The sequence below is a fragment of the Bombus terrestris genome, chromosome 1 (assembly GCF_910591885.1).
Source record: "Bombus terrestris chromosome 1, iyBomTerr1.2, whole genome shotgun sequence".
NCBI lineage: Eukaryota > Metazoa > Arthropoda > Insecta > Hymenoptera > Apidae > Bombus > Bombus terrestris.
Window position 1 is genome coordinate 10,454,098 of NC_063269.1, and position 26,578 is coordinate 10,480,675.

A 26,578-nucleotide genomic window follows, 5' to 3' on the forward strand; every position below is an offset into this window, starting at 1 on the left:
TCTTTTATTTTCCTATAACGCTCCTTATTTCGTACCATCAGCTCAAAATAATCATAGATGTAATTTCCATACTTCTCCAAATTTTTATATAAATTTTGCTCCTTCTCGGTGTCTCTATACTTTTACAAGAACAACCATTTATGTCTTTCCATAAATCAATTTAATTTTTAATTATTATTTAACATAAAATTGGAAAAATTGATGAATCAGATAAAAGTTATCGTTGTAAAGAAATTTTATCATATCGGCGGTCATCGTGAATTACCGCGACCTATCGGAGATAGTGGTTGCTGTTTATATAAGAGTCATGAAATCGTAATTCGCGTTCATTCAACGTTCTGTCTTCGTACGAAGCAGATCCTAAACTTAGCCAGCGTATTTTAAACTGTAAATGGTATAGATAGATGAATGTCTACAATATTTACTTTCTTAAATTTAACGAAATAAAATAGAATTTCTAACAATTTATACGTATAATTTTAATTGTTAATAAATATCGAATATTATTACAATGATATTTATAATTAATAGCAACAGATAAGACTTGTATACTAGAAGGTGGCTGAAATTAGTGTACAGTGGGATCTTTTGTGTAAACACTATAGAGATATAAAGATAGAGTGCGTGATCGAGCTGGGAGGGTGATATAAAAATAGAAAGAGAACGCTGTATAGAAGCCCTTTGTATCCTTGTCTTATACCTATGTATAATATGCACATTCGATCAGTAAATATAGAAGTGTAATATCGATTAACGAACGATATCAGTGTGCGTGTCTGATTAGACGAAGACACAAGGAACTTCTATGCAGCATTCTTTTTCTATTACCATATCATATCCATTTACTCGGTAACATATGGTTCGCGTACTCTATCCTTTATATGTATCTTTATGGTAATCACCTATTCGTAGCAAGAATTGATAGTTGATGTCTTTTATTCAAAAATAATTCTTTAGAAAACAGTATCGACCTAAGGTCTGCGTACTCTATTATGCAATTCATTCTAATCTTTACATTTTTTGTGGATCTTAAAAAATCTTGCGTACATGTGTTATACATTGTAGTGCATGTACCAAATAATTCAAAATTTTGTCAATACTATTTGACGTTTCGAAAAGATATTCTTTTATATATAATAACTAACATCATTACGTAATATAAAAATACACTGGTTGACCCATATTATATCTTATCTATGATTAAATATTTAAAAATTTCCAATCAATCATCTCTATCAATAATTACCTTGTTGTGAAAGGATATCATAATGTTTAATAAAATGATACTTGAACTAAAACGACCAGGAGGCACGTCGAATCGAATGTATTTAATAAAATATATCCAATACAACTAACAATATATGTACTCTGAAAAATAAAAATCGTGGTTCAAGAATCCATTGATCCGAAGCTTGTTCGGAGTTTTCCACTCATAAGAGTACCACTCGTCCTGTTCTAAAGAATAGAAAATAAGGGATTGCTATACTTACAGACCATAGACCTTGTGTACGTGCGATCGATGACATCCCTTCCATAGGTCGTAGTTCGACGTTGGATTTGCAGACTTTTCGGAGTCGGCGCGATGGTGGTTCCCCGTGAAGCGCCCTCGCTGGATACGATTCTGCCCTCCACAGTAAATCTATCAGAATAAAACGAAGGCTTGGCGTGTGACTGTCAGCATTACGTGTTCGTTTTACGTGTTTTCGTGAAAGCAGTTGACACCAACGACATTATCAAACGGTTAATTTGTAAGGTGAGGAATCAACCTTGATTTGTCTTTCATAATAATTGCTTATGAATTTACAGCTAAGTTCATGGAAAAATTAATGTCCCTGTGGTCGATCGTAAGTGTTAGGTAGGACATCAGATATTATATAAAGTTCTTCAATTCCATGATCGAGTGTTTCTGTATTCATAATTAGTGTATGTGTATTACTTATACGGAGCACAAGTGCTTACATATTAAAAAAGTTGATTTGTCTTGTAATGTTAATGAAAAGATGAATGTTGGTGATAAAAAACTATCGTATGTGAATTTCTGTTGACGAAATATATATCCTGTATTTTAGACCTGGTCGTATAGTAAGTGCATTCTTCGAATATGCTGACATTTCGCAAAATTTAAAATATCAGTCATCCTGCAAATTTTTTTGCGGTTAATAATCAGAATGTATGATACAATGCTTTATATATGATAGGATACAATATACAGTAATATAGTGATCATAAATTACTGTTATTATATTACTGTATCTTATTCAGTTGCGCTAATTTACATGTAATTTTAAATTTTATGCTTACAAAATCTATTAATTTTCCAATGGAGAAGTAAAACTAAATTAGCAGAAAAAGAAGTTAATATCGAACACTGACTTCTACGTCAGATATTGTAGGTGTTTTCACGTAACCGATATCGACAACAACGTGCCAACTCCGTGCCCCTGAATGACGCTTCCTGAACAGCTGATTGGAACATAGAAACGTGTCACGTTATCAACTGATCGTTCACGATACGTATTTATGTTACCACTTCGCACAGATACCAGACGAAACGCGAGATATCACGAATAACTACGCTATATTCGCAAAATAGCGGTATTTTAAAATCAGGCGCATTCATCGACTTATGACAGTGTAAACAAAAGCAGAACTTGCGCTGTAATCAATTTGAAGATCGGCTGCTTGTTTCAGCGCGTATAAAAGATGCACTGGCGTGCTAAAAATATTATCGCTGATTAAATGCAAAAACACCTTCCATAACCTACGCAACTGAATTTTATTGAAATTTTCATCTTCCTTTTTTAATTATACAGTAGAATCTCAAGAATTAAGAAAGAGGTTATGTATATTTACGATGCATTGTCATAAATGAAGTCTATGAATAGGCAAACTATATGAATCATTTCTTAGGACGTACATTCACTATACCTTTACCTTAATCGATTCATTAACGATCACTAATTTTTTTTTTTGATGAGCAGAGAGGTTCGAGGTCTGGTTGTAACTTTCTAACACATACTAAAAAGGTAGGTCGTCAACTTATAAATGTTAGTGAATGCAAAGGACTTGAGCCTTTGTTTGATAACTTTTTCGGTTTGTACATCAGTATATACCATTTTTATCTCTGAAATGTTTCTGATAATTTGTTTCACGGTCATCGTTTCAAGGACTAGAATCGATAACAAAAATTTAAGATTATATCACTTTTAAAATGCGGGAATAGTATTATTATATTTATCGTATTTAGCAAAAAATTTTAACGGAAGCTATTACTTAAGCAAGTCAAAAATAACCCATAAAAATGTTTGCCTATTCCAAATTAAAATATTCCAAATAGATTCGTATAAATAATTAAATTTTCATTACTGCCAATTTGTTTTAATACGAGAAATATTTGTCTCTTCTGTCAGTTAACATCCTTTCATAAAGATTTTTGAACGATATTCTCAAATTATCAGCGAAACGACGTCATACGAGACAAAATAATATCACGTTTCGAGGACGCATGCAAGGACAAACGCATAATTTATTTCTCCTTGCATTGAGCTAACGTTTTGGATGTTACTAATGCTGCATCAGCTAATACTGCATCGCATATGCATCAAACCAGTTGTATATAATATGTAATCCTCTTAAATGCCTTTTCTCAAGAATTATTATTCCTCTGCGTTGATGTCTCACTTTTAAGCAGACATAACAATTACACATAATTTTAATTCTACCTTAATCGACAGCCATGGATTTGTTAAATCTTGTATATCAATATTTTTATATGTATATGTACAGTGATAGATAAAAGTGTCGGTATAAGCTATAGTTTATTTTATAAAATTTTGTGAGAACTAAAAACAGCATGATGAACATGATACTTTGTTTGATTTTCTTGTAAAATATAAGAAAAGTTGAGAATTATTATGATATTGATTTTGTTTCTTAAAACGTTTATGCAGAATGTTTATTTGGAATAAATATAATCAGTTTCTATTTCGATTCCTATAACGGTTTTTATGTCGCTTTTAGTATACATTGTTAGTTCTACATCAATTTAGGTTAGGTTTGTAAAGGAATCAAAGAGTACTACAATCAGTTCATGTATCAATTTTACAGTGATTGAAATTTTACGTTTCAGTAAAATAAGTCATTGTGTACTATTTATAATTTATTATTAAACTTTATTATTGAACTGTTTACTAGTAATGAATTATGATTTAAACATGTATATGTAAGCTATAGGTTCAAAGGCTATATTTTACATATTTATACAAGATTTTGCAGAAAAATGTGGTTTTATTCGTCATTGTATATAATACCGTATATGAATTAAGCTTCTGTTTAATAAGGTTTATACTGTTCCATAATGTTTCGAGATATCCTGCTATAAAGTTAGAGCCGCATATTGTCCAGGTGCGTAGCGTTACGCAACGAGGTAACCCTTGATGAAACGAGTTATAATAACATGACCCTCAAAGAATATTCAACAAACTTAGCTCCGCTATAATTATATCATGTATATGTATACAAAATAAGGCCTAGGAGCTGTACTCTCTCATGATTGAATGTTTTATATTATATAATAGGTACTTTTATTAACCCTGCTACGGCCCATGAATTTTTCACGTAATAATTTTTTAAGAAACTCTTCAACAAAATCTAAGACCAAAATAACGCAGCTGGCTTAAATGGCTATTAACTGCAATAGAGGCTCAAATTGATAATAGGTTATTAGATAATGTAATTAAAAGTCACCCATCTTAATAGAAGTATTTACATACGAACTCATACCCTTCAATTATTAATCTAAAAATTCCACGTTCTCATCGATCATGTTATTCAAACCCCTTTAAAGAACAAGAATAAAAACAAGGCTTTTGCGTCACTCCAGTAGTATTACCGGAGCCCTATCATCAAAACACTCTCCCTTCCATCCATGCTTGAACCTCATCAGTCATAACTGCTTCTGAAACGTCCAAAAATATCTATCTTATATTACTTATACGCATACATATACGTATACGTATACATATACGTATACGTATACATATTGCACGTTACTTATACGTATGGCTTGCCTCACTCCGATGATGTACAATTCTTTAATCTTCCTTTGACGTGTCCATATTTTTGTTTGAATGAGTTTGTTTGTTTATTGACAAAATAAGAAAGCCCAAAGTATATACTGTACATAAATATTGATACAAGCCATCCATTGTTCAAAATGGTCAACTTTCTTTCCGGAACATTTTAACAATTTTTAAAGTTAAGTGCCTTATAAAATTTAGTATCTTACATAATTTCATCAATATTCCCTATTCTTTGTTTTATGACGTGAATCAATTTGGCAAATAAGCGACTTATACATACATAGTAATTTTTCCAAAAATTCTCGTAATGCTCGTAAAAGTTCGGATATTCGCGACGCAACCGATAAAATTTTCTAACGGACGCAGTCGCTTATTTGGGGGAGTAAACATGATCCGAAACACCACGGGCATTGTACTCGGGAAGGTGAGAGCGTGTCGAGCGGAGTGGCTCGGCTGAGCACGCGGATGCTTGCTGATGTGCACGTGATTCCAACGTGCCACGGTTCCACGGCATCGACCGAGTTCCCCTTCCCCGTATACCACTGATGCAGTCTCACACCACGCGCACTACGCTATTTATGTACATCGGTTCATGGTAAAATCCTCGTTTTCATTTTTGTTTTTCAAAGGGCTTGGAAAAGTGAGATCAATCAGAACTTTCTTGCACAATTGAATTAATACGTATTATAAAATAGTGAAATTTTGCCAGTAACAAGTCATTAGATTCTCTTATATTGAGTTTGATGATAAAGCAAATGAAATTATTGAAGTAAATTTTCTAAATTACAAGTTATCCGATTATTTAATATAAAATTGTAAACTCGTAAACTTGTTATTTGTCAATTCATTAATATTATTACGATAGATTTTTGTTTATATGAACTTGTCGAGAAACGAATAACTTATATAATTGGTGTACATACAATACATACAGTATAATTTTTCTCATCATCTATGATTTTTTGATTTATGGAATAGGAATTCATGTTCAGATAAATGTATCTAACCATCACGGAATTCATTTAATCAGGTAATAACTAAAGTTTGGTTCAAATAAATGGAATCAATATAAACGGAGGTCTGTTGTAATCGGTAAACTATTGTGCACTCGGAACGTAGAATTTTTGTATTAACGATTAAGAAATATAAATCCATATGTGTGTAAATATTTACACAGATTCTTCACTATTTATTTCCTCTTATTTGTTTGTCTCATGATACGAGATTTAAGCCTTTCCTTTTAACTTAAACGCGATATCCTCTACATAGAAGTTACAAATTTTGGAAAGACAAAGATGCTGCTTGAAAATAGAGGTTAAGTTCAAGATTTAGGTATCATATATGTACACCATATATATGTTGTCGATTCGTGTCACTCTTACGAGCAAAAGTACTGCTCTCCTTCTCTTCAGTGGAAGATTTTCTTGAGGTTAATCGTGATGGCATGCGATTTCTGTAATCATTCTAAACATCGATTTTTGTAAACATTCTCGTAACTCGTTGCTTACACGTGCAGAACTAGTGAGAAACATTCGATGATCCAATTTTTTCATCGGTGGGATTCACGCGAAAATAAAAGTTCGAGAAGGTGCACGGTTGTGTAGTCTGGAAATCTTCTAAACGGTTGTCTGGTATAAAATTTAGAGGGTTCGGATTACATGCGTACATTCGTGCTTGGAAATAAAAACCTTTTCATATCGTAACGTGGTGACGAAATTTTGTTGAAAAAATGTATTTTGTTTGTTCCTTTGGTAAAATGTACGATCGATTCTTAGTAGGAAAGTATCTCTTGGTAGTAGTAGGCGTTAGGTGTAACGATTTCTTTTCTTTTTTTTCGCGCGATTAATTTATGTATGTGTATCACGAAGGCATAAGAATATCGTGTGCAAATTTAGAAAGCTAACTGCGTGTTGTTTTGTGTCCATTTAACAATATTTACAATGTCCCAGAGCACGAAATATACATTAACTGCGATGAGAAATTATCGGATACACAAATAAAAATAATTTTACGAAAAAATAAACGCTACTCTAATAAAGAATACCTAGAAATTGTGGTTCCGGAGAAAATACGCATGATGCATTCATCTGGAAATAGTGGAATTTATCGCGAAATACTGATTTTTTAAGTTTATGATTCACTGTTTTCTTCATAGCACTCGGTATCATGTGATAAAGTTTTCAATAATAAAGATGATTGCGTGATAGAATGACTTACACTCGATTTTTAACAAGAAACTGTCTAATTGATAGATATACGTGAGAAGTCTTTAGATTGCGCTTGAAAACAGGAGATTTTTGTCAAATCGTAAAATCTCTAAATACTGTCATCGTAAACATGTTTTCAAACGATAAGGATAGGTAAAGGGAAAAGGAGAACTATGAAATAGACAAGTAAAGTGGTCTAAGATATGGCGGTGAACATAGCAACAGCAGAGATATTCTTAGATAATTGTGGAATATAGGTATTTTTGAAATATTATTGTTATTATTACGTAATGCTAAATCGTACTGTGAAGTTTCTTTGTCTTCAAGTAGCACTGAACGCATCGCGAGAGTCTCTTTGTCTTTTGGAAATACAGGATGAGATCAGCTGCTTGTTGGTTCATTCACAGCGCATAAATTGCGCCTGTATACGTATTTGTATAAGTAATAGTTATTTTGCTACAAGATAATAATTTTCCAAAAAGTTTATATTGTTATTTGATCCTTCTGCGTTCTTACAGTGTTTTTCCACTAAATCGTATCTTCCTATCGCTAGAAAATTATTTACGTCTGAGGAAAATATGAAATAATTGTTATTGCTATATGTAATTTGTTGTTTCAATTTTATGCTGAAGATATTCTTAAGGAAGGTGAAATTTCTCTCTATTTTTGTTGTAATATTATCCACTCACAATAATACCACCGCAATGTTATTTTTAATCATTATAAATAATATTTTACTTTCTTTTTTATTTTATTTTTAGCGAATATTAAATATAACGATAATAAAAATCGCGTTCGTTTAGCTTTATTGATTTTTCAAATAACAAAAATATACTCTATGTTGAAATTTTATCCGTGATAGCATTAACGCGAATTCCTTTAATAATAGCTTTTCTCGAGAATTAAACGTTTTTTTCTCGGTTCAAATGAAAATGAAACCATGGAAAAAATATTTGAGAATATTACAATAATCTTTATCATTTTTTCGTTCGAGTTCCCATTTTTCGTTGTAAAGAACCCACCTGTATCACAATGACTTACAAAACAATCTTTTCAATTCAATCTAGATTTCTTTGATACATAAATCCTTGGAATAATGATGATCAATGTCTTCTATTGAGCTGATCGAGTAATGGTATAACACCTGGTTAAATGAGATAACACACAGTATTTACGTCTAAAATGTATTTGTTGCAGAGGATACTCTGCAGTACTTTTTCCAGCAATAATTCAAGTATCGTTAATCGTGATGATGAACCATAGACGAGCATGATTTTATGTACTTTGAACGACTGTTATTGACGATGCTATTAGATCGTAGTTGCTCGTGTGACATATTTTATTTCTGGTATGTTCTTTCGTCGTAAAGAAACGATAATAATTTGATATTATGTATCATCGGTCAAACCTATCCTGAGTATCAACAAAGTATCTGTGTGATAGAATATTGTGGTCGTAAAACGAATTAAAAATGTATCTATTTTGAAGCTTAATTCTTTCTTAATTATGATGGCTTTTAGTTTCAAGCGTTTAATTTACTAATATATCAGTGATATCATTAATATTATTTGGTCATTTGAAGAAAAAAAAAAATACATGAAAGTGTTGTTGGACATCCGTTCACTTGTCGGAATTAACGTGATTAAGATTTGGATGCACGTTGACTCAATACTGTAGCAACTTAATAATTGAGGACATCAGATAGAAAGTGGTATAATCTGAAAATTATTAAAACACATACAAAAGGGAATGTATTAACGAGATATTCTCTAATACCATTTATTCGAATCGTTGAGCTGTTTTATTGTATAAAATTATTAGATAAACAGTTTGTAAAGTACATATCGTATAATAATAAAAGCTTCAAATAGCTACTGTTTGTACGAGATAAAACGCGTTGGTCAACAATAATAATCGACTTCGGTATAACAGAGGCATTGACAAAGTAGTTTTCTTAAAAATAAAATAATAAATCGTATTTTTGATAACAAAAAGATAAACGATTGATGTGCGATCAAAATATGGTATAAAGCACGAATAACAGTATCTTTTTACTTATTGCGAATGACAAACACATTCTTACACAATGCAAGCTGCATGAGGTACTATGCTCCTCCTCGAAACCAAGGTTAGTATCGTAATTGCATCTAATTGTATTTTGCTGCCGTTTCTTAGCTCTATGTGAAAACAATTCAGTTTCGTCTAGGTTTCCTTTCTTTAGAAATCCGTCTTAGAAATATTAGTGAAATAATTTACAAGATGATGAGTTTAGAAAAATCACTTGAAAATATTTAAAAGAGGAAAAGATTTATTTTACAGAACAAAGTCAAACAAATGCAGTTAAATTATTTCTCAATTATTCTCACTATTATTCGATGCTGGATGAAAGGTGGCAAAATTATTACTTGCACTGGTTATTACATAACATTGCGACGATATTATTACAGGATGATACTATTGAAACAAAATTTGCGTGCACTGGAATTTTCTCTATTATAGTCTGTTAACGATTAAAGGATTGCTAACAAATAATTTAAAGTACCATTTAAAAAATTATTTTTAAAATATTTGGAGAATCGTAAAGTAAGGAATAAATATGTGGTACTCTCATTGGTATTGTTATCATGACTGCTGCTTCTATGCCCTATGAGAACTTTGTTCGTTATGCGAAACAATCAAAGACGATTCTAGGACAAACCTAAAATAATTCTTAAGTATCTACATTGTCTTCTTATCACGTTTCATGCTATTTAAGTACAGCATGAAGTAAGCATTTCCGGGATCTAGACAAACTGTCTGTCTCGGTCTGTTTCCGCGTGTTTGATGTGACTGCAAATTTCGCACCTACGATAATAACGATGCCAGTCAGATATAATGGCAAAAGCACAATGTATTAATGCTAATAGACAGAATTAATTAGGTAACGGAGGAAATGTAGGCGTTGACGTTATCGTACGTCATTATCATCGAATTGACTTAGTCAAACAATGCGTTGAAAAAGATTGCAACTGCGTTGCGTTATTCTCTCTATTAAAATGGTGAACTCCTTTTAATTGACCTCGTTAATTAACCTTCTCATAATTACGTTGTTGTCAACAATCGTGATAAAGAAGATCGTAGTTTTCTCTTTTTTTTTTTATTTTCTACGACCTTCTACAATCACGATTGTTGACAACACCGTAATTCATTTTTTTTTTTATACCTTTTAATATCTTTGCTATCGTGTTTACTACAATGTAAGTATTTTCTAACAAGGCCAAATGATAGTTTAAAACGCAATGTTTCACCTTAAAATTTTTCAAGTTTCAGTCTTTTATATCTTCAGATTTCCAGACTTCCAAATTTATTACTATGCAATAATATTGCATTTACATATTTTTCACATGTTATTTCACTGCTTGGTTCTTAATGAGTTAAGGATCAAGTAATATTAGATCTAACGTTAGGACTGTTCTTTTCTCGTTTATTCTACTTGTCCCAAGTTCTTGTTTGTTGCTGACGATCGCTTATGAGCCAAGCAATTATAAACGTACCACAATGCAAATATTACAAGAAGACGCTCGTTATTTATCGAATAAATCACTTCCTTGATAATGGATTATAGAAACTGATAAACAGAGGAAACGAATTTCAGAGGCAACGTTTGTTTTCGTAGGTTTTATCTCCTACTGAAAAACTCGGGCAATTATTTTCGTAAACGAGTGTTTAACCCAGATTTTGATAATTTCTTGACGATAACTGAACGCTGAGTATTATGATATTTCGTGTGAAACTAGTATGAGAGCCAACACGATTCCTCCTACACATAACTCACAGTTTCTATCTTTTTCTATTTTATCTGTATTTTTATTATATTTCACAATCGAGCGTGCTTTTTATTTGCCGCTGAAAGACTCTTCTTTTTCATTTCCATTTACGTTAACGTATACAATACATGATACTTGGTTTTATTTAAATATTGTAAATCGGTCGTTATCAGCATCGTTGCTGTCGAAATAAATTCATGCAATTTAAAACATGATACAGCACATCGTGAAGTATTTGGAACAATTGGCGACAATTTCTTAGAGGAAAAATTAATTTCGTCTCAAGGTGAATCTTGTCTGAAATTATTCAGCGACTATTTGCCCGCGGATTCGTATGACGTACGATGAAAATTGGACAGCATGGAAGGGCCATCGCGAAGTTGATAAGATCCATGTCACCACTTGATCAATAATAAACACATGCCTACATACAAATGCGTACCATTTGAGTCAAAACAAAACAGTGTCATTCTTTATAAGCACAACCATATGATGTGTCATATGACGTGCCACATGAGTGCCATGTGATACATCAAATTAATAATCGATCATCGTTATTTTATTTTATCACGTTGGAGAGCACTAGTGATCAGGACGGTTAAATCAAACATTTAAGAGAATCCAAGTAGTTAAATCTACTGAAAGATTCGGGAAAATTTCGAAGTTCATCGATCGCCGTTACAATCTTTTACCTCGTTTGAGAAAAAAATTAATTAACCTGTTCAGAGTTTATTCCAAGATATTCAAAGTCCAAATTAATTTTTAGCTTTTTTTTAAACGACTTTGTAAAAGTCACGAGTTTTTAATTTTTCGTTTTTGAATCAACATTGAATTTTACTAAGACAGAGCCACGATTTATTTTCACTAATTTATCTATTTTTAATACACTATTTTAATATCAATTTATTATCGTATTGCATTAATTATAGTCTTTTATACATAATTTATTGGATTTCCATCGTTCCTTTACTTGAAACGATTAGCCAATTCGATATTGAAAGTATTTATATTGAATATAGAATCTGGATATTGATGTAAAAAGTATTTCTAGATACTTAAACTAAACGTTAAATATGAAAGAAATTTCTCCCTTTTTTTTTTTTTTTTAATAAAAAGACTTCAAAGATATTAATTACGTTACTAAAGGTAATTTTTTGATCGCTTCATGCAGCGCGATATTCGTTAAATTTATTTATTGACTTTGAAACAAGTAAAGACATAGAAATAACCACATTTCAAAGAATATTGATTACTCGTTCAACAAAGTTGCGCTTTAGGAATAGAACATTCTGTCGATAAGATAATGTTTATTAAATATCGACTATTTATAACTTCCATACATCTGAATAATTAATAACGTATATCAATATTTTTATTGTCTCAGAACATGTTGCTTTCCCATATTCATTGATATCGCGTTGTCTATATATTCAATATCTGTTCGTTATACGAAAATACGAGATGTCAGACGGTTTCTCGTGATCGTTATAGAAAGATTACCTTATCTTAGCGATGAATAACGCGCGATATATACTTTACATTCTCCGAATTACTTCTATGTGATTTCAAGAAATTTCCAATATCAGATGAAGATTTCCATCGTTGTTAACAGGTCGAGAATAAGGCAATATTTTTGCAAATTCTCTAACAAGATATAATTATAGTCAAGCAAATTCTCACCTGCACACCTTTAGATACAAAGACCACTGTTTTCCCTCTGAGTTTTAATTTCACGTTTTTTTCCATAGGCTACGATTAAATGTAATCATGCAAATTCTCATATTAATCAAAGATATCTGTTGCTGTAACACTAGATAACATTTCAACACAATTATTAATACTTCTTGCTTGTAAAATACGAAAATTGTGTATCTCTTATATCCGATACCAAAAACGCAAGAAATATTGCTGATAGAGAAATAATTCTTCTATTATAAAAAAGTATTCATTCTGAGTTCTTATTTTGTTACATCGTCAATAGGCTATAAATTCACAAATTTATTTATACGATAGCCTTTTTTTCTTTCTTATTTGTTATCCGTGAAGAAGATACAAGAAACGATTCTCACATCATCAAGGTCGTTCTAACTGCTCTGGAATAATCCAGTAGAATAAGTACAAGGAGTTGAAATATTTCTCTTTACTCGCGAATAAAACAACAATCAGTGGATCGACGAAAAAGAATGATCTCATCGCGTTCTTCCCAAATAATTTTCGAATACATCGCGATCGATTAACGATAAAACGTAATGTCGATAATACGTGAACTATTATCGAGAAACGTATAATTACACCTCTTCTATTGCTTTTATGTACTTCTATTGTTCGGAAACATATTCCACGAACAACACGTGGGGCACCCCAACGAAGATCATAGAATTTGCAGCACGGAGTTTCGAAATACGTGTTCGAGGAGTTAAATCGATGGCAGTCGTCATCGAAATAAAAACACGAGCTATCTCCGCCTCATTCATGCGTCTATCACGAAGCACTGGACGAACGTGAGGGCGTCGATATAGGAGAAAAACAGAGGTTGCACGTGGTACGCGAATGCTCGTACCTGCTTACGTTCCGTTTCTTCGGATCCCTACCATGACTCCTTTTCTGCCTACCATGACTAACGCAGCTTGAACGAGAAAGCCCGTCCGGGTATAAAAGTGAAGGAGCGTGAGCGCGCTCCACTAGTACGTTTTACGCGTTTGCAGAGCAACGTACTCTGTTTTTACCAAAGTTCTTATTTTCTTCGTAACTCTAAGTCGTTCCCTTCCAATCGTTCTTTCGCTACGATCGTTCGTTTTCCTTCGACCAAGTTTCAACTTAATATATTCGAAAGTGAGATAATTTCACGAGCGTTTGTTCTTATTGTGAATTCGAAGAATCGAGTTGCAAGATTCGTTGACGAGATTCCATCCTCTTGAAGGAGACTTTTTCAAGAATAGATTTAGAGGAGAGCTGTTGAAAATAATCGAGCACTGTGAAATAGAAGTAAGAAAAGCCTGATACAGAATGCCTGTCGAATTGGAGTCAGTTGCACCGATCACACACAAGCCCTTCTCACCTTGTAACGGGTATGCATGTGTTTTAATCTCGTTTAGTGAATTACGTCTATTAAAAGAGAGTTGAGGACAGCGCAAGTGTGAAATTGCCTCGATTATCTTGATATATGATATAGTCGTATACCTACCTTGGTGGAGTCTTGTGTAAGAGGCAACAGCTGACGTGTAGAAACTGGGGCTAACGGCGTGTTTCCGCTTGCGGTTGCGGTTGCTCCAAAATTTCCGATACGTCGTTTGTAATTTGTTGGCCTTTTCTGGAAATTTTCGTTGCTTAATATAATTGATATTAACGTAATAAATTTATTTTCTCATTCGTAGACTTTTATAAAATATAACAGTATCATACCTTTTCGTACGGCAGATACAATTTCGCTCTTCAAATCGTTGTGTTTCAACTTTGTTTTCGTGAAATGGACGAGATCTTCGACGTTTTAGAAAAGATCTTAGTATAAACTTGAATACTTGTATAAGCGAGAATTCTTTCGTTTTCGACTGAATCGAAAATGAATCAAAGAACGTATCAGGGTTGACATAGCTTGCGTTATATATGTGTATATATAAGCTTGACACTGAGAAACATCCCAAAAATAATTTTTGCGGATGTTCATACATAAAATTTTAATTCTGCAAAAATGCATACAATGCGCGTAATATTCGTCGCATGAAAATTAGAAATGAAAAAATATAATATCCACGTAATAACATTTAGTGGGTAAAATAAAAAGCGCAGCACGAAATATACGTAATTTACTCATATTCAAAGTACCCTTCGCCCTATTCATTGGTGTCCCTTTGCAGGGAGAAGAAGATGAACAAACTATGCAGGCAGGTGTCCATCGACAGCCCCAGCGTGACGGGTCGCGAATGGGTGTTCAGTTTCGACGTTCCTGTTCCCGATGTTCCAGCGCACGGAGCCCGGATCCGGGTGATGTGTGCAGGTGCTTGTTACCATCCTCGTCGTTCGCCAAGCTTATCAAGCCTGACCTCTGTCTCCAGTGGAAGCAGTTTAGCGACAGATGTTTCTTTAGAGGGTGACTTCCCAGCATCGTTGCCTCATCACGGAGTCCGTGACGCAGCTCTGTTCCCTGGATACGAGGTAGCAGGAGTGATCGAGTCCCTTGGAGCGAATGTTCCCGAGGACTGCGGCTACACGGTTGGAGATCGAGTGATTCTTTATCCTTACGAGGGAATTCCAAATGGATACGTCGAATACCTGGTCGTTCACGATCTGAAGTATCTTATAAAGATCCCAGACAACGTCAGCCTCAGCGTAGCGGCCATGTTACCAGCTGGTGCTCTATTAGCCATGAATACCGTTTTTGCTGCTCATGAACACGTTCAAGCGGTGCTGAAGCAGAGAGGCGAGAAGAGCGTTTGCAAGATTCTAATTGTTGGCACTGGCGGTCTGGCACTTTGGGCTCTGAGAATCGCGGCGTATCACTTCAGCAACATGAAGGATAGAGTTACCATTACAATTGCTTCGCTGAAAGACGATGGACTGACTATGGCTCAGGAATTCCAACGGTGAGTTGTTTTGAGCGTCGGATAGTACGACCTTGTTGATGTTAGATGGTAGACGATAGGAACTGTAAATATGTTTCTTGTTGTAAATACGTGTCTTATTGCAAATACGTCTTTTACTGCGAATACGCCTCTTATTGCCAATATGTTTGTTTGCGACGAAGAAGCGAGATCCTTCGAGGGAAATGATATTCTTGGTGTTGTTAGCTCCCGAACAATGAATTCTCGACATTTTGACCTGTCATCTGATCTTGGACATTACGTTTCTCTAGAAATTCAGTGACAGTAGTTATGTTTCGTCAAACTCATGGCCTGGAGAAGCTGAAGATAAAATACTTTCGATAAACTAATGAATTTTAATTCAAATAGATTAGAGGTAAAAGATTCTAAAAAAAAATTAAGTATTTTCATTAAGTTGGAACAAGGATTTCCTACCGTTTCGTATTTGTTGACTAACAGTTGAAAATCCAATTCGTATGCGTCATTAAAGGTTCAAGTGGTTCTCTTTTTATCTAGAATTCCATAATTAAATTGCATCTTATCAAATATAAACAAACGCATATCTGGATACACTTAAGCATTATCTATTGAGAAACTTATATCACATGATAACACAAATAATCATGTGATATCATATATAAATTTTTTAGAGATTCACCATGGGAATTGACCTTCTCTTGAAGCTAGACTCGTCTTTAATTGGTTGTTAGATGAACGACGCGTATTAAACCGAGCATTGTTCGTCGTTGATCTTTGAACTAGGCAGCTGGCAATGTTTGGTCGATTAGCAAAGCCGTTTTGTTTTTGTTATTCAAGCTAATTGATCGTGTCGACACCAATGATAAAAGTCATTTAGATACATCGACGTTCTGCTCAATTCCATCTATCTTTTCCGTGATTGCTATTACATAAATTCGTATCTCGGATCTCTTCCGCATACTTTTATATACGCGATGCGTCATCCGATTTGAATATTATATAAACCGATAAAAAGGATTGAAAAAAAGATCAAAACATGTCGTTGTCTATATGTATGTATAATGTATTCCAATTTCTGATAATCACTGCACTCTGTCGTCTTTCATTTGCATGTACAGCTTTGAGCAGTCGATTACCTTTAAATTACTGGCGATCGATGTCTTCCTCGTTCCTTTTTGCCTGCAATTATTATATTATACCTACCGTGATGTATCATTGTTGACCATTCATCTACATATTTATCTACACGTTCATTTCCATATATAAAAAGAAAAAAGGGAAAATGATGAAACTCACTATGACTTACAGTTATCTACTTAGTTAGTTATCAACGTAAGTTACACGTCCACGTGAATATTCCCAAATAATAATTACAATTAAAAGAAACAGAAAAATACTATCTTATTATATATAAATAGACATACGGGGAAATAGATTAAAGTTATTTTAATCTATATCGGTGATATTAATTATTAAAGGTATTATCGCATTGATGTGTGGGTAAATAAAAATTGTCGGCAAACTAGGTATCGGTGAAATCGTGTCGATAAGGATATTTTCGATGAAATGATTGTTGGTGATCTAAAGGTAACTGTTTAAGCACTTGTCAGTAAGTGGTTGGTTTAGATTAGTAGTAGTATTGTTTGATATGTAGTATTGTCTGTTATCTAGTATCACGTTTAGGAATAAGGAACATGACTTAGATATCGAAATTAATTTATTGAGGACCAAGCAGTGAAATAATGCATAAACGCAAGATTATTGGGAAACTTGAATAAAGTAATTTATATATTGTAGATAGAAAAAGAGAGATGTATTACAATAATGGATACTTCACGAAAGCTCAGTAGCATACTACTAGTGAGCCTGATATGTGAAAAAATGTTCAAGATATCCAAAGTACAGTGCTCATTCCAACAATCAGAGGATAAAAGAAGTTTCCGTTTAGGTTCCATTCTTTTAATCGTATTGAGAAAGACATCAATTTACATGAACATCCACAGTCCACACATTAAATATATATAAATCAGAGATACAAAAATAACTTCCATAAAAAAGGAGATAGCTTATACTATTTATAAAATTTCGTAAAATTATAGAACCTAGATCTCTGGAATTAGAAACAGCGATGAAAAGAATTCCCTTAATAATTTTCGTAACAAAATATTACAAACCAAAATTCAATAACATGTAAGTTGATCAACGATATTACAAACGGAATATTGCATTGCACTGAACATTGGTTATTAATGAATTGACAAACCAGTCCCCTGTAACGATTTAAAAATTCAAGCTCTATCCCAACACCTCGATCTTACAACTAAATAACTTCCCTTATCGAAACATATTTCCATAAAACATATTTTCATTAAATCCAAATAAATCCGATTTGGTTCAGACAATACCTTGATCGCCTAAATCCTTTTATCAAAACATCGTTTTAATTTCCATTCGATCCCCTATACATATGACGCAAGAAATTAGAGTAGATAGCTAAATAACCGAGTCCATCTGCATCCTACCTGAAGTCCATTCGATTTATTCACCAACAGTTTCCTTTCTCACTACAGCGTGAACGTGGTACAATGGAGCGAGGATCTGTACGAGAAACAGCTGATCGAGCGTACGATGGATGCCTGTCAAGGTCACGTGGATGTGGTGATCGATTTCGGTACAACCTCGCGCAGTCTTCATCGCAGTATGCAGTGCCTGAGCAAAGGAGGCGTGGTGTTCGTGATCAAAGAAGTGGCCGATCGATTGCTACCAAAATTCAGCAGACGCGCGGAGGAATGGCAACAGAGTATCAAATCAGTGGAGGCTGGTACTCTGGAACAACTTCGCGAGTTGGTCGAGCTGGTGGCTTCCGGTGAAATCGAGCCCCCGCCACATACCGTTTATCCTGCAGAAGAGGTTCTCGACGTGGTGCGCAAGCTGTGTCACTCTGAGATTCAAGGTCGCGCGATTTTACGTTTCTATCCAGCGGATTAAAGGATTTTCTGGGACTGAACATCTTGTGCCGCGCGGATCGGCACGAAACGCGAATCGGAAAACGACCGAGGAGATTTGAAGAATAGACGGTAGCCGGATCAACTTCGGTTAATTAGGTATTGAGGCCAACGTGGCTGAACAGTGTGGATACTTGGAACACTGAAGCTTCAAAGAGTAATCGAGAACATGGGTCGTTGAATAATGTTTCTCCTCCGCACGAAATGCAGGGAGCAAGGAGAATAATGGTATAGTTGTCCTATGGAAAACGTTAGACCATTGGGCGATTAATTTATATACAAAGTAATACGATTGATCCTTGGATGAAGCGAAACGAGAAAAGTTGGACGATCCACCGTATATCACTGCGTATCTATCAATGATGTATTATACGATAACGACTACCTTTGGATCGGTTCACATACTTACATATATTGTATCGTTGCTATGTGCAGTACCGATAAGAACACACTTACTCGCATCTTTCGTTTCGAAGGCGTTTAATCACGCTTCCCAGGAATTTGTTGAAAATCATCGTGAAATTGTATTGTCATAGAGTAGAGAGTAAAGAGGTATTCGAGAAACGATAATGTCATGGAAACGTAGGGAATACCACAGAAGAAGTTTTATCGCTGAATTGGATACACCGTTATGCATGCGAGATTTTCCATGGCTCTTTCGCTAATATCGTGGTATTGCTTTCACTTAAAAGTTGTTAACTTAAGAATGTAATATATTTCATTTCCAACGTCGAAAGACTTTGTCAATATAACCTAACGAGCTGTTAATGCATTGTTGACCAGTTATTTTACGTAAAAATTAACGCGTACCACCGCCTATTTTATGCAAAATCGAACAATTCTACTTTATACATAAAAACACAAGTTTAGCTGTGACCGATCAATAATGTGTTAAGGTAATATTTTAATATAAAATATATTTAACGCTCGAGTTTGTTGAACTTTAATGATCTGCGACTATAACAAAGCATAATCTGCGATAAAATTTTAAAGAAACGTTTCTGAATACCTTGCCAACCATTGAGAGTTTAAGAGATAGCAGAGTTATCGACTAATAATTAAGTTAAGTCTCGGGTAGATTTTAACCTTACGTGGTATATATATATCGGATACACGTATAAATCCGATGTATCAAAAGATGGTTAATGGTACTGTTAAATATTTAATGTCAATTGAATTGTAATGGTCGTCATGATTTCAAGTTTTTAACATGTAATACCGGCCTGTAATCGTTCGTTGAGGAATTCGATTAGGAAAGACAAAGTTATGCGGGGAAATTTTGTAATCAGGTCATCAAGTATCATCGTTTAAATGACATAAATCATACTCAGAACGCATTTCGCACACGTACTCGGAATATAATCGAGCAATTAAAATGTGGAAGGAAAACACCTCCTAATTCGTTAGGTACAAATAATGAATCATATCGGTCGGCGGTTTTACGAACGAAACTGTCATCACGTGAAAAGAAACGTTGCTTTACCATTACATGTAGATTTGGTAAACGTTTGCATTTAACGAATAATATAACATTTATAAAATATGATTGTCTCGTAATCGAGACACCAGAATTACTTTCGAACGTGTTATCACGTTTCGGGGCATTTTCGAAAATTATGCTTAGGTATCAGTATTCCTTTATCATATAGCGCAATTTAGGATAAGTTGATCATTTTGTGCGCGTATAAGGAAATAACTAATCGTATCTCATATCGCAGTTATTACATCTCTACCTTAAAAGACTGTTTTCTTTATTTAAGTATAATTAACTTTTGTCTTTTTTATTTCCGTTCTCTCTTTTTAATTTTTCATTGTAAACTTAGGCGATAATTTAACGGCGTGAATACGTGTTACCACACGTTATTCTACTGACTGTTCGTTGTGGCAGTAATTGTATTATATTATGGTGATAATACAACAGATTTATTAAAATAATTGTACTTGTTTGTATTTCATACAGATCCTTGTCGTCTTCCTCTACATGAATTCTTGTGTTTCTATCCGTGTGTATCGAATGACTGACATTGAAATCGATAAAAATCGTTAATTCGTCGAAAGTAGGTTAATCGATTAGATAAAGGTTCCAATTTATAACGAAAAGATCGAGTATGCTCAAGGACTTACTATTAACTAATTAAACTGCAATTGGCTTTTTAAACTGCTCTCCATTACCTTCTCTCCAATGAAATCATTGTCCTTGATTATAATAAATTGTCGCGGGTCGTCATATGTGCCAGATTATTTTTTTCTTTGCTCAAGATTATTATTAATTCATGCAGCTAATGAGATACTTAATATTAATTTATAAATAATTTCTGAGATCACGTTCTGCATTTATATGTCCAGCCTGTAATACAATAATATCAATATTTAGTTTGTACTCGAGTATGCAATTTATTTTATATCTTCAGTTTTTTTTTTACTTTGTTGCGCTTCTTCCTCCTGTACCTCCTATCGATATCATTGATTTATCGGTAATTATTTATAAAACGGATCGTTTCTACATGCCTTGTTTGCCATACTCTTCATTTTGATTATGGGAAAATATTATAAAATAATTTCAGCTGATCCTACTTCAAAATGCAAATTATTAACTATTGATGAAAATATGGGTCATATTAATGGTTTCTTTGGTAACATAAAATACATATTGCAAGTATCCTCATTGGATGGTGAGACTCAAGCAGAGAAATCTACCTTTCTTATTCATTTGTGTATTATCTGATGTGTATTATTAATTGTTGATTTGTGTTTAATAAATTATTTAGATAGACTAATATTGACATAAGAATTTTATTAATATATTTATAATTTGATAAATATGGAACAACAAAGATAATATATAATATTAAATATATATGTACATATTTTTATATAAAATGCAAAACGGTATTGATGTTTTATAAACTTAATTAAAAAATGTGTATAACATATACATATAATATATAGATATTTCAAATGTATATAATATATAAACTGGTTATATGTATTTGTAAATAAAACAATAAAATTTTAAGATTATTTAAAGTGACACATATTTATAGTATCACAGAAGTAATGCATTATTATAAGTAAAGTTAAAATATACATCTTTCAATTATATTTCACACACATATGTATGTATTAATAAATACTGAGGAAGTACGTTTAAGCGTAAAACATGTAAGCATAAGTACTATTATCAGAAGCAAGTAATGTTATAATACTTTTCTATGAAATTAAAATATACGTGAATAATATGTATTAATATTAAATTAAAAATAATATCTCGAGCTAAACCTAATATTTAATATAATCATTATTCAATGACTTAATTAAAATTTTATAATAAATGAAACTATACATGTGCATTGGAACATTAATATCAACAATTTAATACATGAACATACTGAACTGATATTTTATTTGCGAGTTTATTATTTTTCTGTAGGTGGATCCCGTAAATAGTTCTTAGGTACGTAACCTTTGTTACCGTAACGATCCTCCATAAGCCACCATTCATCATTTCCTTTCTCATCATGAGGTCTAACGAGTCTTAATGCTTGTCCTTTAACGACAGGCAATGTTCCAGGTATCTTTGTAGAAAAATCATATTCTGCATAATAAAACTGGAAAATAGTGTAATTTAGTTTAACAAAAAAAAATTTCCTTAATATATTTAACACGTTCAAATCGGCGTGACCCACCGTTGGACCACAATCTGCACTTCTATCTGGCGGCGTAGGTCACCGCTGAATCACATCTTTTTTTACCATCAGGCGACGTTACCCACCGGTGATTTACGCCATTTATGTTTCCAATTTTAATTTATAAAAATGTAATTTAACGAAAACTGGAATAATATGTTATTGGGGAAGGCGCGTATGAAAAAAACTTGAACGTGTTAATATTACTTACCTCATAGTTTAAATTTTGATATTGTTGAACTCTAGGAATTTGTTCAATGTTGCCATAATAATGATTCTCTTTCTTCATGTCTTCGTTAATATTAAGCTCTAATAATTCTTTCAAATGAGATTGAGATGTTTTGATTTCTTTTTCAGGAGATTCCATGCAAATTAGATTAGAAGATACAGATGTATTACTGTATCTATCTGAAGTAGTAACTTCATTGGGTAATTCAGCTTGTGTTACTTGTTGAAGTTGCAAACTTTTTGAAGGTAAAAATCCTTGAGCAACACCGTTATCTACAAACCATCTAGTGGCATCACCCATAGGATCTTGCTTCTTAATCACTGCGACCAATGTTCCATGTGCTGCACCCATATCCAAAGAGGAAGTGCTTGCTATATTTTCTGTAACAATGTATAATTTATCACTAGAGTATTTCTTTCTTAATGCAATTCTTTGTCTTTCCCCTTGTGGGCACCATGTGGATTGAGTTTCTTCTATCCGTGAGTTTAATCCAGCAAATGCAAAACGAGTTATTTGGTTCCACAATAAACTATGATTAACTAAAAATGACTCCAAAATGTCCGGACGTGATAATTGAGTTGAGGTCTACACATATAAATAAATATGATTAAATTTTTAACCTTTACATAATCGTACATATTGATTGCTTTATTTGAAATACCTCACAAAGAGACAAATATCTTTTGGTAATTTTTCCACATAAAAGTTTTCTAGCTTGTGCAAAAGCACTAACACAGTCAACTAATATTTTTGTTCCAGCATCAATCACAATTGGCAATTCTTCCATTAGTTGATGTGTTAAAGCTTCATAATTACTTTTTGCTGTTGATAATTCATCTTGTGCCTATATAAAAAATAAAATGTCATGATGTGTCTATACAGTTTAATCGCGTTATTTAAAGAAATAACTAAATACAATAGAAGCTCACAATTCTTGATTCTTTATATTTTTCACTCTTAGAGATAGCAGCATCATAATCAAGTAATTTGTCATGTGTCTTCGTTATTAACACAGCAGGTCCCTCTAATAAAGTTGCTAAACAATTAACTGGTGCACTAACTCTATTTTTCAAACATATCTTCAATTCTTGTACAAATTGTGACCAAATTGTGGACCTTATGTCTCTAAGTCTCACTGCTTCAACATTAGGTGTTCCTTGATAATATTGAATCAAGAAATCTGATATCATTTCTCCAGAAATAGCTTCATCGCTTAAATATGTAAGGCACTGTTCAGCATCTTTAGCTAAATGTAAGACGCATTTTTCAACAGATCTAAATTGTTTCACAAGTTCTTCAAATTCTGGGTCAATAGCAACATTTGTTAATCCTAAACTAGCAGAAAATCGTGCACTTAATCGGGTAGACATTTTTGCCACAGAATGCATATTAAGTTTAGCCATTTTTCCTATTAATGTGTTGCAATTACCCAAATATTTTGATACTAAGTCTTTTCTACGTTTATATTCGTTAATATGACTAGCAACAGCAGTCATAGTCTTCCATGCTTCCTCAACTGTAGATTTATCTGGATGGTTATCATCAGTACACTATAAAATAGTTGCCTAATTTTAAGGAAGCTTATAATACATTAGTAATACATATATAAGTATTAGCATGACTTACCTTTACTAACTCATATAATATAAGGGGATACTTTAATATTCGTTGTACTGGCTTTATAAGAATAGAACTCATATCAAAGCAAGCTACTTGATACCGCAATGTTTCAATTCCTTTGTTGAATACTTTCATTATTTCTTCATTATTCTCATACTGAAATCATATAGTAATCTATAAAATACTTAACATATAAAAGGTAAAAAAATGTGATTTTAATATAATAACCTTCTTTAATAAAAATAATGCAGCTTCATGATTTCCACAATACTTTACATAGACGCCTTTTAGTTTTTCAGCCATTCTTGTAAAACAAGGACCAATAGTTTGTAATTCTTCATCACATCCCTTCATTGCTCTTAGTATCAGATCTAATAATTCTTCTGCAACTTGAATAACGTCAAAAAGATTTCCGAATAAAGTAGTCACATCTATTCCCAAAGATTCAAGTTGACTTGGATTATGTAAGTTAAATGTTTCATATGTCATTCTTAAGTCGCGAACATATTCCTTTTCGGTGAGAACTAATTCCGATATAACATTCTGTCTTTGGTCTGCCCTTTTCTGTTTAATTTCTAAATTATCATTATCAGTAATGTTGATTTGATGATTCATATTATCTAGAATTGAATTATTCTCTGTTACACCCTTCTGTAGCGGAGTACTACCCGGTGCAGGTACAGGTGGTGCTGGTCTATGAGGTTCTGAAAGTCTTTTTGATTTTTCTTCCTCTGTTCTTTCACGAATTGCGTCATCGTGTCGTATTATTACAAAATCTTCCAAAATATTAACATCTGATGATTCTACAGGCAATGAACTCAAGTAACCTCTTGGACATAAACCAACTTTACCAAAGTGATCTTCAACGTTAACCCAATCTGAATTTACCATATTAATTACTTTAACTGTATCAGCTTCAAAAATAGTCAAATCTCCATCCATTTGAGCTTTAAAAGTGTAATCCACTTTTGCTTCAGTTCCAGACACTAATTCATCATATTGTATAGTGTTTGTTTCTTGATTACAGAAATTTTGTTCATTGTTCGTTTCGCTACAATCAACTATGATGTTAACGTAAGACATAGGAAAAATGCCTTTTTGATTATCTATCGTACCTTCTAACCATTCTGAATCTACATGTTTAATGAGATGTACCACTTCTCCTGCTCCAAAATTAAGCTCATTTGGAAATTGAGCACTAAATGGGTATAGAGTTATAGCATATGGATTTACATCTAATGTATTCGGATTATTGGTATTTTTTATATCTTCTGTTACACTTGAAGAAGTTGGTTTGAATTCAGGAAATAAATCATAATAATTTGGTGCAGGTTCTTCCACACAGGATCTTGCAGAAGGTGTTTCTTCAACGTTTCTATATATACTTTCATTGCAATTTATAGATATAGAAGAATTATTGTCCGTAACAGATGCTGTATCTATTTGATCTGTGCTGTCATTTATATAAGATATAAATCCTTCTGGAAACATACCCATTTTGCCATCGTTTGTTGTTCCATAGCACCAACCATCACCTAGAATTTCTGTGACAGTGACTATTTCACCTTCTACCAAATCAAGTTCTTCCTCAAGTTGCGCTTTTAAATTAGTTTTTATTCTAGCTTTTTTTCTTGTAATCTTTTTTTCCAAAGCTTTCTGAAAATGATACAAATTAGTGTTTTTCAATGGTTTTCTTATTTATATAATAAGTGCAATTTAATTATTAGATTAAAAAGTTAATTTATATAAATAATATACCTTCAATAACTTAGTGTCAATTTGCCATACATGTGTTAGTGGAAAAATACCCTTTTTAGAATTTACTTGACCTAAGTACCATCCAGATCCAACATCTTGTACTCCAATAATAATTTCTCCTATATTCATGAAACATATGCATTGGAATAGTTCTGTTATTTAAAAGTATACATATATACAAACACAGATTACCTTCGGAAAAACATAGATCTCCATCTTGTTGTCCTGGAAAGCTAGCAATTGATACAAACAAACACTCAGAATCATGGAATGATGGAATTTCTACTTTGTGTAAGTGACTTGAAGGAAATTTTCCAGTTCTGCCACGAGATTCTCCATAACACCAGTGCTTATCTATGACACTATATACCTATCCCAATTTTACAAAAAGAAGAACGTAATTATATACAATAGGGTTATAAATAAATGTTTATATACACATATATTTTTAAAAATACCAAGAAATGTTCTCCTTTATGTAAACTTAACTCTCCATCAACAATCGTTAAAAAGTCGGATAAAACTTTCGTGAGTACTCCTGGTTCCATTTTTATATAAAACTTAATTTAATCCTATTTTTAATTTTGGAAAGTCACAATTCACAATTCTGGAGAGATTGACACCTTGTCA

General features: G+C 33.0%; 2 protein-coding genes and 1 long non-coding RNA gene across 10 annotated transcripts; 1 reads left to right on the forward strand and 2 right to left on the reverse strand.

Annotated features, from left to right (window-relative positions):
• Window positions 1-1,293: 1,293 nt before the first annotated feature.
• Window positions 1,294-14,738, reverse strand: LOC105666067. Of its 3 annotated transcripts, XR_007224395.1 has the most exons (3): window positions 14,279-14,738; window positions 1,491-1,639; window positions 1,294-1,368 (listed from the first exon to the last, which is right to left on the reverse strand). It is a non-coding gene; the product is annotated as an uncharacterized LOC105666067 (long non-coding RNA). The 3 variants fall into 3 exon arrangements; XR_007224377.1 differs by having other exon boundaries at window positions 1,294-1,639; XR_007224385.1 differs by lacking the exons at window positions 1,294-1,368; window positions 1,491-1,639 and adding an exon at window positions 13,826-14,199.
• On the forward strand, window positions 1,617-20,590 carry LOC100648892 (quinone oxidoreductase). 3 transcript variants are annotated; one of them, XM_012312017.3, is made up of 3 exons: window positions 1,617-1,753; window positions 14,949-15,674; window positions 18,203-20,590. In XM_012312017.3, the coding sequence occupies exons 2-3, from the start codon at window positions 14,959-14,961 to the stop codon at window positions 18,636-18,638; spliced, it is 1,152 nt and encodes a 383-aa protein (XP_012167407.1). In that variant the 5' UTR covers window positions 1,617-1,753; window positions 14,949-14,958; the 3' UTR covers window positions 18,639-20,590. The 3 variants fall into 3 exon arrangements, with proteins under 3 accessions (XP_012167407.1, XP_012167397.1, XP_003393313.1); XM_012312007.3 differs by lacking the exon at window positions 1,617-1,753 and adding an exon at window positions 13,765-14,162; XM_003393265.4 differs by lacking the exon at window positions 1,617-1,753 and adding an exon at window positions 13,766-14,162 and having other exon boundaries at window positions 18,221-20,590.
• On the reverse strand, window positions 19,872-26,547 carry LOC100649014 (dynamin-binding protein). 4 transcript variants are annotated; one of them, XR_007224127.1, is made up of 10 exons: window positions 26,407-26,547; window positions 26,141-26,318; window positions 25,949-26,067; window positions 24,419-25,846; window positions 24,197-24,346; window positions 23,500-24,120; window positions 23,232-23,414; window positions 22,553-23,155; window positions 21,079-22,263; window positions 19,872-21,002 (listed from the first exon to the last, which is right to left on the reverse strand). XR_007224127.1 is itself a non-coding variant. In XM_012312024.3 (9 exons), exons 1-9 carry the CDS (start codon window positions 26,494-26,496, stop codon window positions 22,072-22,074), a joined length of 3,564 nt encoding a protein of 1,187 aa, XP_012167414.2. In that variant the 5' UTR covers window positions 26,497-26,547; the 3' UTR covers window positions 19,872-22,071. The 4 variants fall into 4 exon arrangements, 3 of the variants coding, with proteins under 3 accessions (XP_012167414.2, XP_048261979.1, XP_048261953.1); XM_012312024.3 differs by having other exon boundaries at window positions 19,872-22,263; XM_048405996.1 differs by lacking the exons at window positions 19,872-21,002; window positions 21,079-22,263 and adding an exon at window positions 22,270-22,487.
• Between the last annotated feature and the right edge of the window lie 31 nt (window positions 26,548-26,578).